General features: G+C 42.8%; 1 protein-coding gene across 1 annotated transcript; it reads left to right on the forward strand.

Annotated features, from left to right (window-relative positions):
- The first annotated feature begins 5,153 nt into the window (after positions 1–5,153).
- anxa2b (annexin A2b) lies at positions 5,154–13,583 on the forward strand. The gene is made up of 13 exons (XM_083680215.1): positions 5,154–5,244; positions 6,897–6,956; positions 7,539–7,632; positions 8,651–8,745; positions 8,955–9,068; positions 9,419–9,509; positions 9,603–9,682; positions 9,832–9,891; positions 10,659–10,752; positions 11,217–11,312; positions 11,580–11,638; positions 11,786–11,908; positions 12,247–13,583. The coding sequence occupies exons 2-13, from the start codon at positions 6,906–6,908 to the stop codon at positions 12,304–12,306; spliced, it is 1,017 nt and encodes a 338-aa protein (XP_083536341.1). The 5' UTR covers positions 5,154–5,244; positions 6,897–6,905; the 3' UTR covers positions 12,307–13,583.
- Positions 13,584–14,330: the final 747 nt, after the last annotated feature.

The raw sequence follows: 14,330 nt of genomic DNA on the forward strand, positions 1-14,330 counted from the left end.
TTTTAAGGTTGTTGTTTTTTTTAGATGGATTTAATTTGTGTATTTGTTCTTTTAAAAGATGTTTGACGAAGAGAGTAATGTATAAAACATAATGTCCTACTTTGTTAAATCAATGTGTTTCAATAAAGAACCAGGTTAGGGCTGTGGTCACATTCTGATGTCACATATTTGCTACTGATCTTAAAAAGGTGACACACCAATGTGTTCCTTTCTATTCAGCTCTTTAGACCTCTCTTTAGTTGTCTTCACAGCAGAAGTTGTGTCCCTTGTCTGATTCAAATAGATGAGTATTTTGATTATTTTTTTTGTAAATACAACTTGTAAAGAAAATAAGAAATGTAATGTTTGTCTTTTAAATACTTTTCATTCTATTATGAATATTGTTATATTGTACTTAGAAAGCATACCTTTAATATGACCTTTATTAAAAGTGCATTGGACACATCTATTTTCGATGTGATGTGTTGGTATCCCATAATAAAAGTGACAGCTTTTTAAAAGCTAGCGATCAATCTTCTCTGTCGTTATTTTGTCCGATGTAGTCTGACAGATCCATCGAGCTTCCGCTCTCTTCACAGCCCAGCGACAGCCTTGCTGAAGATAACCAATGACCTGATGCTCCTTTTAGCAGCATACTAGTGAGTGCTCCATTTTAACTCCTCTTGGATCTCAGTACCACATTCATTACCATACATCACAACACCCTAGTTGACCGTCTGGCACTGCCATTCAATGGTTCAAATCGTATCTTTTTTACAGACAGTACTCAGTTGCGCTGGCTAGCTCGGTGTCATCTTCAGCGCATATTATCTAAGGAGTCCCGCACGGTTCTATCCTGGGCCCAATTGCATTCTCTATTTATATGCTCCCCCTTGTGGCCTTTTTATAGAATTGCTTTTACTTGATTTTAATAGAGTTAATCAAAGTTGGTTGTGAATAAACAAGCCATTGAATGATGCTATTATATAGAGTGTGATGAGAGGGCTTCTGGCTGAGCCATATGTTGTGTCTATAATGTACATGACTCTGACTGAAGGTACAGTACAAATGCAGGTTCAACATTAGTTGGTGGGAAAGAGTTCGACAAATGATTTTACATCAACGAGAGGAACTGATAAGTGGTTTTAGTTCTCATATGAATGATATATTAAATCTCTATGGTAACACTGATCTCTCAAGGGTGTATCACAACTCCCCTCTCAAAGAGAATTTATTAAGTTTATGACCTCCCTTAGCGTAGACAATGTGTGTCTTAACTGTTCACTCCCAGCAAAGAGCACATCTCTCACATTCCAGTGGATTGCACCATACAGACCCTGTTCATTCTCCTCCTTGCAGCGAATATACTGCAGCTCATGACAGGAAGATACGGGTGTGTTTGAACGTGGCTGTTCACAATCATGATCAAGCTAACCTAGGTGTTTGTTAACTCACTGTGTTTCTGTCTTCCTTCAAAGTGATTTTCGTACGATCATTTGTACAATATCGAGGTAAATAATATAGGCCTACCAAGAAAACATACAGGGCTCCAATAAAGGTTGTCAGGTGAAGGCATTAGCAACTTAGCAAGCGTTAGCATTAGCAACAACAATTACAAACAAACAATTGCAAACAAACAAAACCACTAAAGCACTTTTGTCAAAATTGCCCCAAAGTAAGTAGAAGAGGGTATGTCAGCAGGGAATGGGCCAGATTGTAACCCATGCCGACATGGGCATATGTGTGCACTATAGGCCACTGTTCATACTGCAACCTATTTATTCTGCTTATAATGCTACTGCTAATTCATATACTGCTTACACTGCACTACTTATACTATACTGCACTACTTACTGCTCATATACTGCACTACCTGTATATACTGTTCATTGCACTTTCTGCTTTTTTGCACTTCTGGTTAGACGCTAACTGCATTTCGTTGTCTCTGTACTTGTACTCTGCACAATGACAATAAAGTTGAATCTAATCTAATCTAATCTAATGGTGCTAGACCACTGAACCACCCAAGGCCTCGTAATTCAGTCAATACTGACTGGATCCTGGTCATGTATGAAAACTCTGTTATGATGTACGTAGATGAGTGATATCACAGTGATGGGTGTGGAAGCATCACTGTGATCTCACCCTCAGACAGGTTTGAACCTATAAGTCTGATTAGGTTACACAACCAGGAAAAATGCTTGGCTTTTAGTATTGTTTCATTGCCTTCCCTTTATAAGAAAGCAGCTATAAAAACATATGGAAATGTAGGAAATATAGACTGTGGGTCTTATTCAGACTTTGAATTCAAATTATGTCTCATGTGGCGCAACCGGTGGTGGCCTAAGCTCGCCCCTGGCAAAGACCACGTTGGAGGAGCAGGCGTGCTAATGTGTGATGGTCCGATGACGTTTGGGAATCCTACAACGCTTGTAGAATACCGCTTTTACATGCCGTCTCTGCAGGGGTGTGTCTGGGAACCTGATGGGAAAGTCCCAGTGTGGTTTAGCAGGGCTTTAAGAGATGGACGCAGATGCCTGGGAAAGGCCAACCACCTCCCCTGACACCCTCTGAAAGGACCTGGTTACCAAGACACAGAGAGAGCAGTTGTTCCTCTGTGGATGACTGGGATGGAATGGGGACTGTTGATCTGGCCGTCCAGGTCATCTGACAGCAGTCCACAGACGTAGAGGATGGATTCCTTATTGAAACGAAACCTCTGTATGCACTCCTGGTCTGTCAGCCCCATGACATCCAGTCACGGCCTGTAAACATGTGGTTGCCTGTGAGCATGTCGAGGTCTCTTCTCGCCCTCAAGAAGAACAGGGTGTTTATTATGGGACACATTGTAAAAGATGCTTGGGGTATTAAGTCCATGTGTTGGTGGTTTACATGTTCGCCTAATTACTTAATGGGTAAAGGGGAAATGTTATTGTTTTTTTATGCATAAGGATGACTTTGAGTCCCATTACACCAATCAATTACCTGCAGAGCAGTGTGGAAATGAAAATAAAGGCTACAGAAAAACATTTTTAAACGTCATGAATATTTGAAAGTGATCATAAACATGCTATGCTAATATGTCATTCAAATGTAAGCCTATATGATCAAGTTGCGCTTCACAACAGTTGTAAACCTAGCTGCTTTAACAGATCAGTTGGTGGCGTTAAAAACTATTCCACCTTTTGTCATGAGTAAATACCGTGTAACCCACACTGAATGAAGTCAGTCAACACTCAGTCAGTCAATTAAGTCTGAATTGCAAACATCTCGGGACACACCCTTATTTTGCTGGCACCACACCCAGATGTACAACTCACTGAAGTCTGTCTCTGTGTCTCCTCCTCTGACTGACTGTCAGATGGCATCTTACGGGAGGGACAGTCCTTAGAGGCCCTGTCCAGAAACAGCTACTAGCTCCTTCACCCTACATGACCTAGACACTTTGTGTGTCTGACAGGATTGGATTAGAATACAGTACATACAGTAAGACTGTGAACCCTCTGCTACGCTAAGCCTCTGCCCGTGACGGGCTGTGTGCCAGCTTCTGCCTGTCATGACTCCTAAACAGGAGAAAAGGAGCTTTTCCTTTTTCATTAAGCCGTTAAAGTGGATGAGTTGTCAAGTCTGACATGGTTTATAGCGGTTTAACGTAGCTTTTAGCAGATGAGGTGCCAGGGGAGCGGTGGTGGTGGTGGGGCCGTACAGCGTTGTGCTGTGGTTTGGTGATGATCGAGTGAAGGTTGTTTGAGGGTTGTGTGGTTGTTTGCATTGGGGGCCCGGGTGAATTACTACTCAGCTCTTTGAGCCTGTCGACACAACAGCGGGTTCAAATGAATTATTAAAAACAAATAAAATTGGAAGAGTAATTGGAAATTACATTACCCCCAAATTCATTGGACAACCTATTTTCAATTACAGGTGGCTGTCAGAACTGACTGCACTAAACAAGGGAGGGTAGGATTGGCTAATATTTATTCTGTAGTGTGCACGTGTGTGTGTGTGTGAGCGTGTGAGCGTGTTTGTGTGTGTGTGTGTGTGTGTGTGTGTGTGTGTGTGTGTGTGTGTATGGTGTATGTGTGTGTGTGTGTGTGCATCATGAATCCTGGCTTGCGTACACAGCCAGCCACTGTGAGAAAATGGCCATAGCCACAGGCTCATTGCGGCATCAATTACTAGTCACACTGTGTGAGTATGTTTGAGTCATCGTCAACATGCTGAGGTTCCTCAATAGAGGCCTGATGGAGCAAAACTGTGTCTGAGGAACTCAAATGACATCATATTACACCCGAATCATACTAAAAATCATGGGGTCTATATATATATATATATATATAGAGAGAGAGAGAGAGAGAGAGAGAGAGAATATTCCTCATGATGGCAACTGCCAAAATAAAGAAGTCTCTCCTTGCATTGAAACCCAACTCATACAAAGAATACCATACAGTACCAGGGCAACAGTGTTTCTGGGCTTTCAAGAAGGTCTAAAGCAGATCCAAATTGTGCTGATGTTTAGAAGATTTAGTCAGCATGTTGCCTTGATCCGTTCATGACCTCTGATTCACTGCTCTGTAGAAATGAGCTCAGAGGTCTTGTCTACTGGCCTGGCCAGGGTAGATGAGAGATGACAGAGGGGTGAGAAAGGGGGAGACAGAGGGGTGAGAGAAAGGAGAAGAGGGGAGGAGGGGATAGAGGAGAGGGAGGGAGTGAGTTAGGGAGAGAAGGAGAGAGTGAGGGGTGAGAGAGAAGAGTAGAAGGGTGAGAGAGAGAGAAGAGTGGAGGAGGGGATAGAGGAGAGGGAGGGAGTGAGTTAGGGAGAGAAGGAGAGAGTGAGGGGTGAGAGAGAAGAGTAGAGGGGTGAGAGAGAGAGAAGGAGGAGTAGAGGAGGGGATAGAGGAGAGGGAGGGAGTGAGTTAGGGAGAGAAGGAGAGAGTGAGGGGTGAGAGAGAAGAGTAGAGGGGTGAGAGAGAGAGAAGGAGGAGTAGAGGAGGGGATAGAGGAGAGGGAGGGAGTGAGTTAGGGAGAGAAGGAGAGAGTGAGGGGTGAGAGAGAAGAGTAGAGGGGTGAGAGAGAGAGAAGGAGGAGTAGAGGAGGGGATAGAGGAGAGGGAGGGAGAGGAGGAGTATGAGAGCAGGGGCAGGAGTTAGACCCGTGCTCTGTGAGTCAGCCAGCCTTCCTGTCTCTGGTATTTAAACACCACACCCTGCTCTGTCTCCATAACGGGAGCTACCATACCGCTGCATCTTCTAGCCTCTTTACACTACGGTAAGACTGGCCTGTACCCTGCTCTAACCCTATCCTGCCTTTTAGCTCAGCTGTGTGTGTGTGGTTGTGTGCATGTGTGTGTGTGTGTGTGTGTGTGTGGTGTGTGTGTGTGTGTGTGTGTGTGTGTGTGTGTGTGTGTATGTGTGTATGTGTGCGCACATGTGTGTGTGTGTATGTGTGCGCACATGTGTGTGTGTCTATATGTGTGTGTGTGTGTGTATGTGTGTGTGTGTGTGTGTGTGCGCACATGTGTTTGTGTGTGTGTGTGTATGTGTGCGCACATGTGTGTGTGTGTGTGTGTGTATGTGTGCGCACGTGTGTGTGTCTATGTGTGTGTGTGTGTGTGTGTGTGTGTGTGTGTGTGTGTGTGTGTGTATGTGTGTGTGTGTGTGTGTGTGTGTGTGTGTGTGTGTGTGTGTGTGTGCGCGCACACATGTGTTTGTGTGTGTGTGTGTGTGTGTGTGAGTGTGTGTGTGCGTGTCAGTTAAATGCCATCCAGTGTTATCCACACACTGTGGATAACTGAATGAATTACCTCTTATTGAAAGCAACAGGCAGGTCCCAAACATTCTGCTCTGTCAGCTGATTCTCCTCAACAATCTGTCTGATAACATCTATAATCTATTGCTTGATGTGCATGGTTAAGTACAAATCTAGATCCTTCTCTTTCAGAGCAACTGTTTTCACCCACAACACAGTCTTTTGCAAAGTATAAAGTTTATCTGTGAGCAGTGGGATTCTAGATGGGTGTTAGTGGGTGTTTCTGAGCAATACCCCACATACACACCCCACTGAATATGGACTGTTCATTTATAGCCCACGGTACAGCACTATGTCATTAGGACTTAGACAGTCTATAATCAACAAGCGGCCATCATAATAATTATGAATATCAAAGGGCCACTCATGATCATAGACTGCAGGGGAGGCTGGTGGAGGTAGAAATCGGAGGACGGGCTCATTGTCATGCATGGAATAGAGTGAGCAATGGTGTTTGATACCATTCCTCATTCCATTCCATCCATGCGTGACAATGAGCCCGTCCTCCGATTTCTACCTCCACCAGCCTCCCCCTGACCGTGCATGAGACAGTACACAAATAGTTTGACAATGAGCCGAAGGTGACATATAAATGTGAGCTGTTGCGGTACAGTACTACGGTAACTGCAAGTTCAGAATAATAGAACTCCCAAGCTTGTGCCTGCATGTTGAATGAGCAGGAAGTGTGATTCACAGGTTCTACACGTCTGTTTTATTCCACTACAGAATCCTAGCCAGCGGTTGCTAGGTGATGTCACTTCGACCTCTGCTCAGTGGAAATAGTTTTCCCCCACCCCAATAGGGAGAGAAAATAAGACAATTTACTTTTATTTGAAGCCTATAACTTTTTCTGTCTTTGAGGTTATCATTGTTTTCATTGAATAAACTGTCTTTTTGCATCAATTTCCAAACATACAAACATTGCTAATACTTTGGTTTACGCTGGTTTGGCAATTAAGTGTCTTCATATATGTAGGGCCATAAATGAGACCTTTGAATTGTTTTGCTCCTGCTATAAAACCTGTCTGGCATGGCAATAATGTTTAGTGTGGGCTGTATTCAATTGGTTCATCACACACTGGATTGTCAATATCTCTCTTGTTATTTCTCAGGTATTGAACATGGCACTGGTTTCAGAGTTCTTGGGCCAGCTCACACTGAATTATTGTGGGGTGAGTATACTTACATATTTAGTCACTGTGGACACATTTACACTATGATGATATACTCATCCTTAGTTTAGCTAAAACTCACCAGCTTGATTGCACAATGTTAATGACACACAATGATATGAAGTGTTGGTTATGTGGTGTTGGTTATGGAATATTTACCTCGCCTACAGTGAGTGTCGTCCAACTCATTGTTTCAACGCATGCCTTTCAGGTCTCGGTTAGCTAGCTTGTGTGTACTAGTAATTAATAAAGTTAATATTTTCAGTGACTGTTAACCTGAGTTTAGTGGGCGTAATAGTACAATGTGTCCTGGAATGCAAGAGCTAATATGACCTCTCAGGGGAGGTTGGTGGAGGCAGAAATTGGAGGATGGGCTCATTGTAACGCATGGAACTGAATGAAGTACGGTATCAAACACAGGTGTTTGATATCATTCCTCATTCCATTCCATGCATTCCAATGAAGAAGCCCTGCAATGTCTACCTCCACCAGCCTCCACTACTATAAGACCGATCCACAGTAGTACAATGTGTCTGGGAGTGCAAGACAAGAGCTAACATGATTGTTGATATGTCTCTGTAGGTCACGGAGCCCACATTCCCCACAGTGGTGGCAGTAGAAGACTTTGACCCTGCCAAAGACGCGACCAGGATAGAGACCGCTATCAAGACTAAGGGTGAGAGAGACCCGCAACACAGACCCACAGTTGCGTATTCCATAGTGCTGTTCCATGTACAGCACGATGGAACCTTCTAGATGCCATGTTCTTTTCATATACAGGATACAAAAATACTTAAAGAGGAACTGAAGTGAAAAGAATGAAATGTATGTGGCCTCTGTAGTAGTCATATACATCAATTCTAGCCCCATAATTTACTAAAAAGTGTAAAGAAAAACCCAAAAAACAATAAGATTGGACAAAAACACGGTATTTTCATCATTCAGTTTTTTTCTTTGTTCCGAGAACAGAGCGCGATTGCTGGTAAATCCTGACTTGTGATGGTTGGGCTTTGGCTGGTATATCAAACCACACCTCCAAGAAACAAGTCTCAGTTGCATTTTTTTAAAAGGACGAGGAGGAAAATCAAGGCAAAATCAATCAGTGCAGCCCCTCTTTAAAATATAAAGCTCAGAGGCACCATGGAATGATCTTCCTGCGGTTGGAAACAGTAATGATTGATAGTCTGTGTTGTTATTAAGGGTGTGATTCAGAGTCAGCTTCCTGTCTGTTAGTTCACCAACCACAGAGTAGGGCTTCCAGAGTAGGCCATCCAGACCACGCCCCCAGTCCTGACACAACCTCAGTTAACTCATTGCAGTGATAGGCCTGGGGAGGTCCTTCTTTCCACTACATTCTGTACATAGAATGTCAGTGTGGCCACTATAGCTCTGTTATTACCACGTTTCCCAGGTCTATCTGTCTATCTGTCTATCTATCTATCTGTCTGTCTGTCTATCTATCTATCTATCTATCTATCTATCTATCTATCTATCTATCTATCTATCTATCTATCTATCTATCTATCTATCTATCTATCTATCTATCTGTCTGTCTATACGTCTGTCTATCTGTCTGTCTGTCTGTCTGTCTGTCTGTCTGTCTGTCTGTCTGTCTGTCTGTCTGTCTGCAAATCTTTGTGGCCACTGTTAAAACACGTTAATAACTCAGTTATTATGATGTCCATGTTTCCCAGGTGTGGACGAGCAGACGATCATCGACATCCTGACCAGGCGGAGCTACTCGCAGAGGAGAGACATCGCCTTTGAGTATGAAAAGAGAGCAAAGAAGGTCAGGGGAAACACAAAGATGACAATAGCGTTCCTACTGCTCAGGAAGATAAAGCCAAACTATTTCTCTCTTTTTTCCACATTATAAAGCATTGATCTAATTTGGCTATGACCTATAGCTCCCTTTGGGACTGAAGAGTATGCAAGTTGTATTACATATATTTGCCAGTTTGATCAGATGGTCCTGCTTGTCATGTTTGTGTCCCTCAGGATATGATCACAGCCCTCAAGGGGGCGCTGTCTGGCTCTCTGGAGGCGGTGGTGCTGGGACTGATGAAGAGTACGGCCCAGTACGACGCCTCCGAGCTCAAAGCCTCTATGAAGGTAAGGAAGAGGAGGATGAGGAAGAGGTTATGTCCTAGCTACCCGCCAAGTCGCCGTCCTACCCTAATTCCACTTTTCCTTGCCTGGTCACACATATACAGTATCAACCAGTGGAGGCTGGTGGAGGTAGAAATCGGAGGACGGGCTCATTGTAATTCATGGAATGGAATGAGGAATGTGGTTGATACCATTCCTCATTCCCTTCCATGCCTTACAATGAGCCTGCCCTCCGATTTCTACCTCCACCAGCCTCCCCTGGTATCAACTCTACCAACAGGCCTCTCTGCTCTTTCACTGAGGAGAAATCCATGTCTTAATGCTGATGAATAAACTCTTCATTCTCTACTCAGGGTCTGGGAACAAATGAGGAGAGTCTGATTGAGATGGTGTGCTCCCGCAACAGTGACGAACTGGTGGAAATAAAAAGAGTTTACAAGGACTGTAAGTTAGACTTTGTAATAAATACCGCATGACTTGTCATTGAGATCCGATTGAATTGAGTTTCAGGCATTTAATATGTCCTTCATCCCACAGTGTTCAAGAAGGAACTGGAGAAGGACATAGCAGGAGATACTTCAGGAAACTTTGCTAAGCTACTGCTGGCCCTCGTGAAGGTACGACCAGCCAATGGCTTCAACACATGGAAACCAACAAATTATTATAATTCTGGGTTGGAAAAGTGGAAATGAGGAAATGGGAAGTAAGAGTCCATCTGTGAGCGTTGGTGTTCCAGTAACGTTACTGTCTCATGTCCTCTCAATAGACGAAGAGGGACGAGCCCTCAAACGTCGTCAACTATGAGAAGATTGACGAGGACGCGAGAGTAAGTCAAACACTAAGGTTCCCTTGGAGCCATTCCTGAGTATCATCAGTACACGCTGACACTTCTAGCACTTTGCCCCAACAAACAAAAACACTTGACATCAGTGGAGGCTGATGGTGGTAGAAATCGGAGGACGGGCTCATTGCAACGCATGGAATGTAATGAGGAATGGGATGAAACACGTGTCTGTCTTTTTGTTTGTCTGTCTACTGTATCTATCTATCTATCTATCTATCTATCTATCTATCTATCTATCTATCTATCTATCTATCTATCTATCTATCTATCCATCTATCTATCTATCTATCTATCTATCTGTCTATCTATCTATCTATCTATCTATCTATCTATCTATCTATCTATCTATCTATCTATCCGTCTATCTGTCTGTCTGTCTGTCTGTCTGTCTGTCTGTCTGTCTGTCTGTCTGTCTGTCTGTCTGTCTGTCTGTCTGTCTGTCTGTCGGTCTGTCTATAGTATCTATCTTTCTACTGTATTCACCATATCTATCTTTTCTGTCCAGTAAAACTCACAAGTCCCCTCCATACCTCTAATTGTGATCCTGTACGATGGTCTGAGAGTGCATCCTACCACATGTGTTTGATACCATTCCTCATTCCGTTCCATGCCTTACAATGAGCCCCGTCCTCTGATTTCTACCTCCACCAGCCTCCCCTGATTGGCATGATGTTAGTACTTCTTCAAGGTGCTGTTCATACCTTCAGTGAATGCAGTATCCGGTTACTTATCGGGTGTCTTGTCTGCAGGCTCTGTATGAAGCAGGTGTGAAGAGGAAGGGAACTGATGTGGCCACCTGGATCTCCATCATGTCTGAGAGAAGTGTCCCCCACCTACAGAAAGGTAGCTAGCCTAGCATACAAACACCTGTGGACCCCAGAACTCTTGCACCACACTACACCACATTTCACATTAGTTTACCTTTGAGCACCTGATCAGCCAGAGGTTCCTCTCAAGGTTCCTTCCTCCCAGGGGGTTTTTCCCTGCCACTGTGCCCTGCGTTTTTATTGCTTAAAGTATGCTTTTTTTATACATATTGTATCAAAAAAACAAAAAAACATATTGTTTGTATTTATTGTTTATATCATTTAGTATTGTTCTGGTTGTACAACACTTTGAGACAATTGTCTATGTAAAAAGTGCTATACAAATACATTTGATTTATTGATTGATTGATTTCCTGTAGATACTCAAATACCCCTACAGGAAGGTGTTCTCTGCTTGTTTAGATAGATTGTTTGGGCAAATCCAAAAGCCTGAAGTGGTATTGGAGTGTTTGTGTTTGACCCAAGTCTGCTCTGCCCCAGTGTTCGACAGGTACAAGAGCTACAGCCCCTACGACATGAAGGAGAGCATCTGCAAGGAGGTGAAAGGAGACCTGGAGAAGTCCTTCCTCACCCTGGGTAACCATCTATTCATTCATACAACATCTGTCAGTATCTGTGGCAGTTGGTACATGAATACATGAATAGCTTTGTTGCGAAATGTAAACAACTCACACATCATAAAACATTTTTACAGTACCTACTGAATAAAATATCCTGTCAAGTCTTTACGTGAACACATCAACGTCTCAGATGAAGTCTAGGGAGAAAAAAGACCTAGTAGAGAGAGAGAGTGAGAGACAGACTATTACAGCGTGTTCCTCTGTTCCTCTCTCCCCTCTGCAGTGGAGTGCTTTGAAAACAAACAGCTGTACTTTGCAAACAGACTCAGCGAAGCCATGAAGGTAATCTCTAATCTCATTTTTTATGATGTATATTCATCAAGAGTAATGGGGCTAAGCCAACCAAGATAATATGTTGTACATTAACATATGCATGCCAGTATGTTTATGCCTGTATATTCACCAGTATTTACCTGTATATTCACCCAGAGTAAAGGGGCGAAGGAGAAGGTGGTGACCAGGATCATGGTGTCTCGCTGTGAGGTTGACCTCATGAAGATCCGAACTGAGTTTAAGAAGGCAGATGGAAAGTCTCTCTACCAGACCATCTCTGTGAGTTCTGTCTATCTATCTATCTATCTATCTATCTATCTGTCTGTCTGTCTGTCTGTTTACCTATCTATCTATCTGTCTATCTGTCTATCTGTCTGTCTGTCGAAAGTATCTATCTTTCTACTGTATTTACCATATCTATCTTTTCTGTCCAGTAAAACTCACAAGGGCACGCCACAATCATTAAGACCCCTGTGTTACATTTGACTGGCCTGTGCCAGAGTCCTCTCCATGCCTCTAATTGCGATCCTGTACGACAGCCTGAGAGTTCATCCTACCAGACTGTGTCTGTTACATGTACTGTTCCTAAACGATTCCCTGTTCTGTCCCCTCCCTAGGAGCACACTAAAGGAGACTACCAGAAGGCCCTGCTCGGTCTGTGCGGAGGAGATGACTAAGCCTCAGGCCCAAAGAGTCACCTTATCCCAGAGGCACTAGTCCTTGTTTTTCTCATAGAAGGACACATTGTAGAGACACCTACGTTGAGGACAGTAGAGGCTGATGGAGGTAGAAATCGGAGGATGCAGTCATTGTAATGCATGGAATGGAGTGAGGAATGGTATCAAACACACATATCAAAAACACATGTTCGATACCATTCCTCATTCTATTCCGTTGTATTCCGAGCCTGTCCTCCGATTTCTGCCTCCACCAGCCTTCCCTGATTGAGGACAGGTGCCTCTCTTCTCCGTGCTGCATTGTCATTTTCATCTCTCACATCCCCCGATCTGTAACAGTATTAGGGTCCACCATTTGTTTGTATTCTTCAAAAAACGATTGAATCACCTCTGTGAAATAATTACTGGAGCCTAAACTGAAGACTTGACCGTAATGTTTTGTAATTTCTTAATGAAATTAAATCATGTATTGTGTGTTGAATTGTTTTCCTGTTTATTAGTTTTTTTCAGTTACTACAGTATTTCTTCTCTTTATGATGTTTTTGTTTCAAAGTAAAGTTAATACAGTACTCAACTGGTAATGTTCCCACTTGGTCAATTTCCTTCTTCCCCCACCAGAGAGCGCTGGAGCAGTACCATGCGTCTGTGCCTCACTGGCCCGGTGCCATGCTGGGTTTTAAATACGTGTGAAATGGATTACTGACATTCACTGCTTTTTCTTGATAAAAAAAAAATACATACAACTTGAAGAGAAACAGCTTTTTTAGTGAGGGAGAACATCATAAACATATTATCTTGTATAGGCAGCTGATGCTATTCTTATGGAAAATAATATGCAACTCATTTAAGAATAACAAACTGGATGGTTTTTCGTTTTAGTTTGTAAGCTAGTGTAATGCTCTCCATGTTTTCACGATATACGTTGTATTTGAGAATGGAATTCTATTGAAGAAAAGTTGATTCATAATTGCACTCCAGTGGAAAACTGTTTAGATGTAGCTGCCTACGTGAAGACAACACTGTCTCCTCAACCTCACTGTTATTGCCAGTCAGGAGGCTTGTTTAGATTTTTTAATCGTTAGTGTGTTTTGCTTTGTTTGTTTGGTGCTAATTCTTTAATTAAAAATGTTAATTTCACCTCCAGCAACAGTCATTTGCATACTACCGGAGCAAAACAGAACTTCTCCTGTTTAGTTTGAGGGTCTCCCAGGATCAAGGATCCGCCATCGTCATCGAGGAAGAAGAGGAGATGAGAGAGTGAAGGAGAGATAGAGAAAGAGAGAGGAGGGGGACTACAGACAAACTTTTTTTTTTTTTTTTTTTTTTACAATGTCATTATAACTAATGGTACATAGTAATTTGCCTAATAAACCTACAATTTCAATTTAACACTGTGGGTCTTGTTTAAAAGTCCTTCTTAACAAGCCTTCAAATCTATGATCATTAAGTCATAATATTGATGAGAACATTACCCCCATTGTGATTTTTATGTTTATTAGCAATAAAATATAAAATACGGTGTAAAGGAATAGAAAAGAGTGTTTTGTAAAGCAGGGGCGGAGATTTACGACCGGTTGTTTTGACAGATTAATCTGAGGATCATAAAGAGGAGAGAGGCGGCCATCTTTCCCCTTCTCTAGTTTATGTGTCCTTCGGGAAGCCCCTCTTTGTCTCTCTTTGCAACTTTGTCTCTCTCCCCAGTTGAAGTGATGCAACGTTGTGCGTTTGCAATAAAACCCTGCAAACCCTACATGAGAGCGAGAGAGAGAGATCCTCTTCTGTCAAGTGAAAGTGCAAAGCTTACCGTAACTCATATTGTGCCAGTTTATTTAAATGTGCCACTCACATCCAATGTAGGAGAACCACAATTAATTAATTGATTTCTAAATGTTCAGTACAGTAAGGCATTAGACAGACACACACAGACACAGACACAGACACAGACACAGACACACACACACACACACACACACACACACACACACACACACACACACACACACACACACACACACACACACACG

This window comes from Argentina silus, assembly GCF_951799395.1.
Source record: "Argentina silus genome assembly, chromosome: 11".
In the NCBI taxonomy this organism is placed as follows: Eukaryota; Metazoa; Chordata; class Actinopteri; order Argentiniformes; family Argentinidae; genus Argentina; species Argentina silus.

Coding starts and splice junctions, on each gene's coding strand:
- anxa2b (XM_083680215.1), top strand. CDS start 6,906: ATGGCACTGGTTTCAGAGTTCTTGGGCCAGCTCACACTGAATTATTGT. Junction 9,892..10,658: donor AGATTGACGAGGACGCGAGA/GTAAGTCAAACA, acceptor TCTTGTCTGCAG/GCTCTGTATGAAGCAGGTGT. Junction 11,909..12,246: donor CTCTCTACCAGACCATCTCT/GTGAGTTCTGTC, acceptor TCCCCTCCCTAG/GAGCACACTAAAGGAGACTA.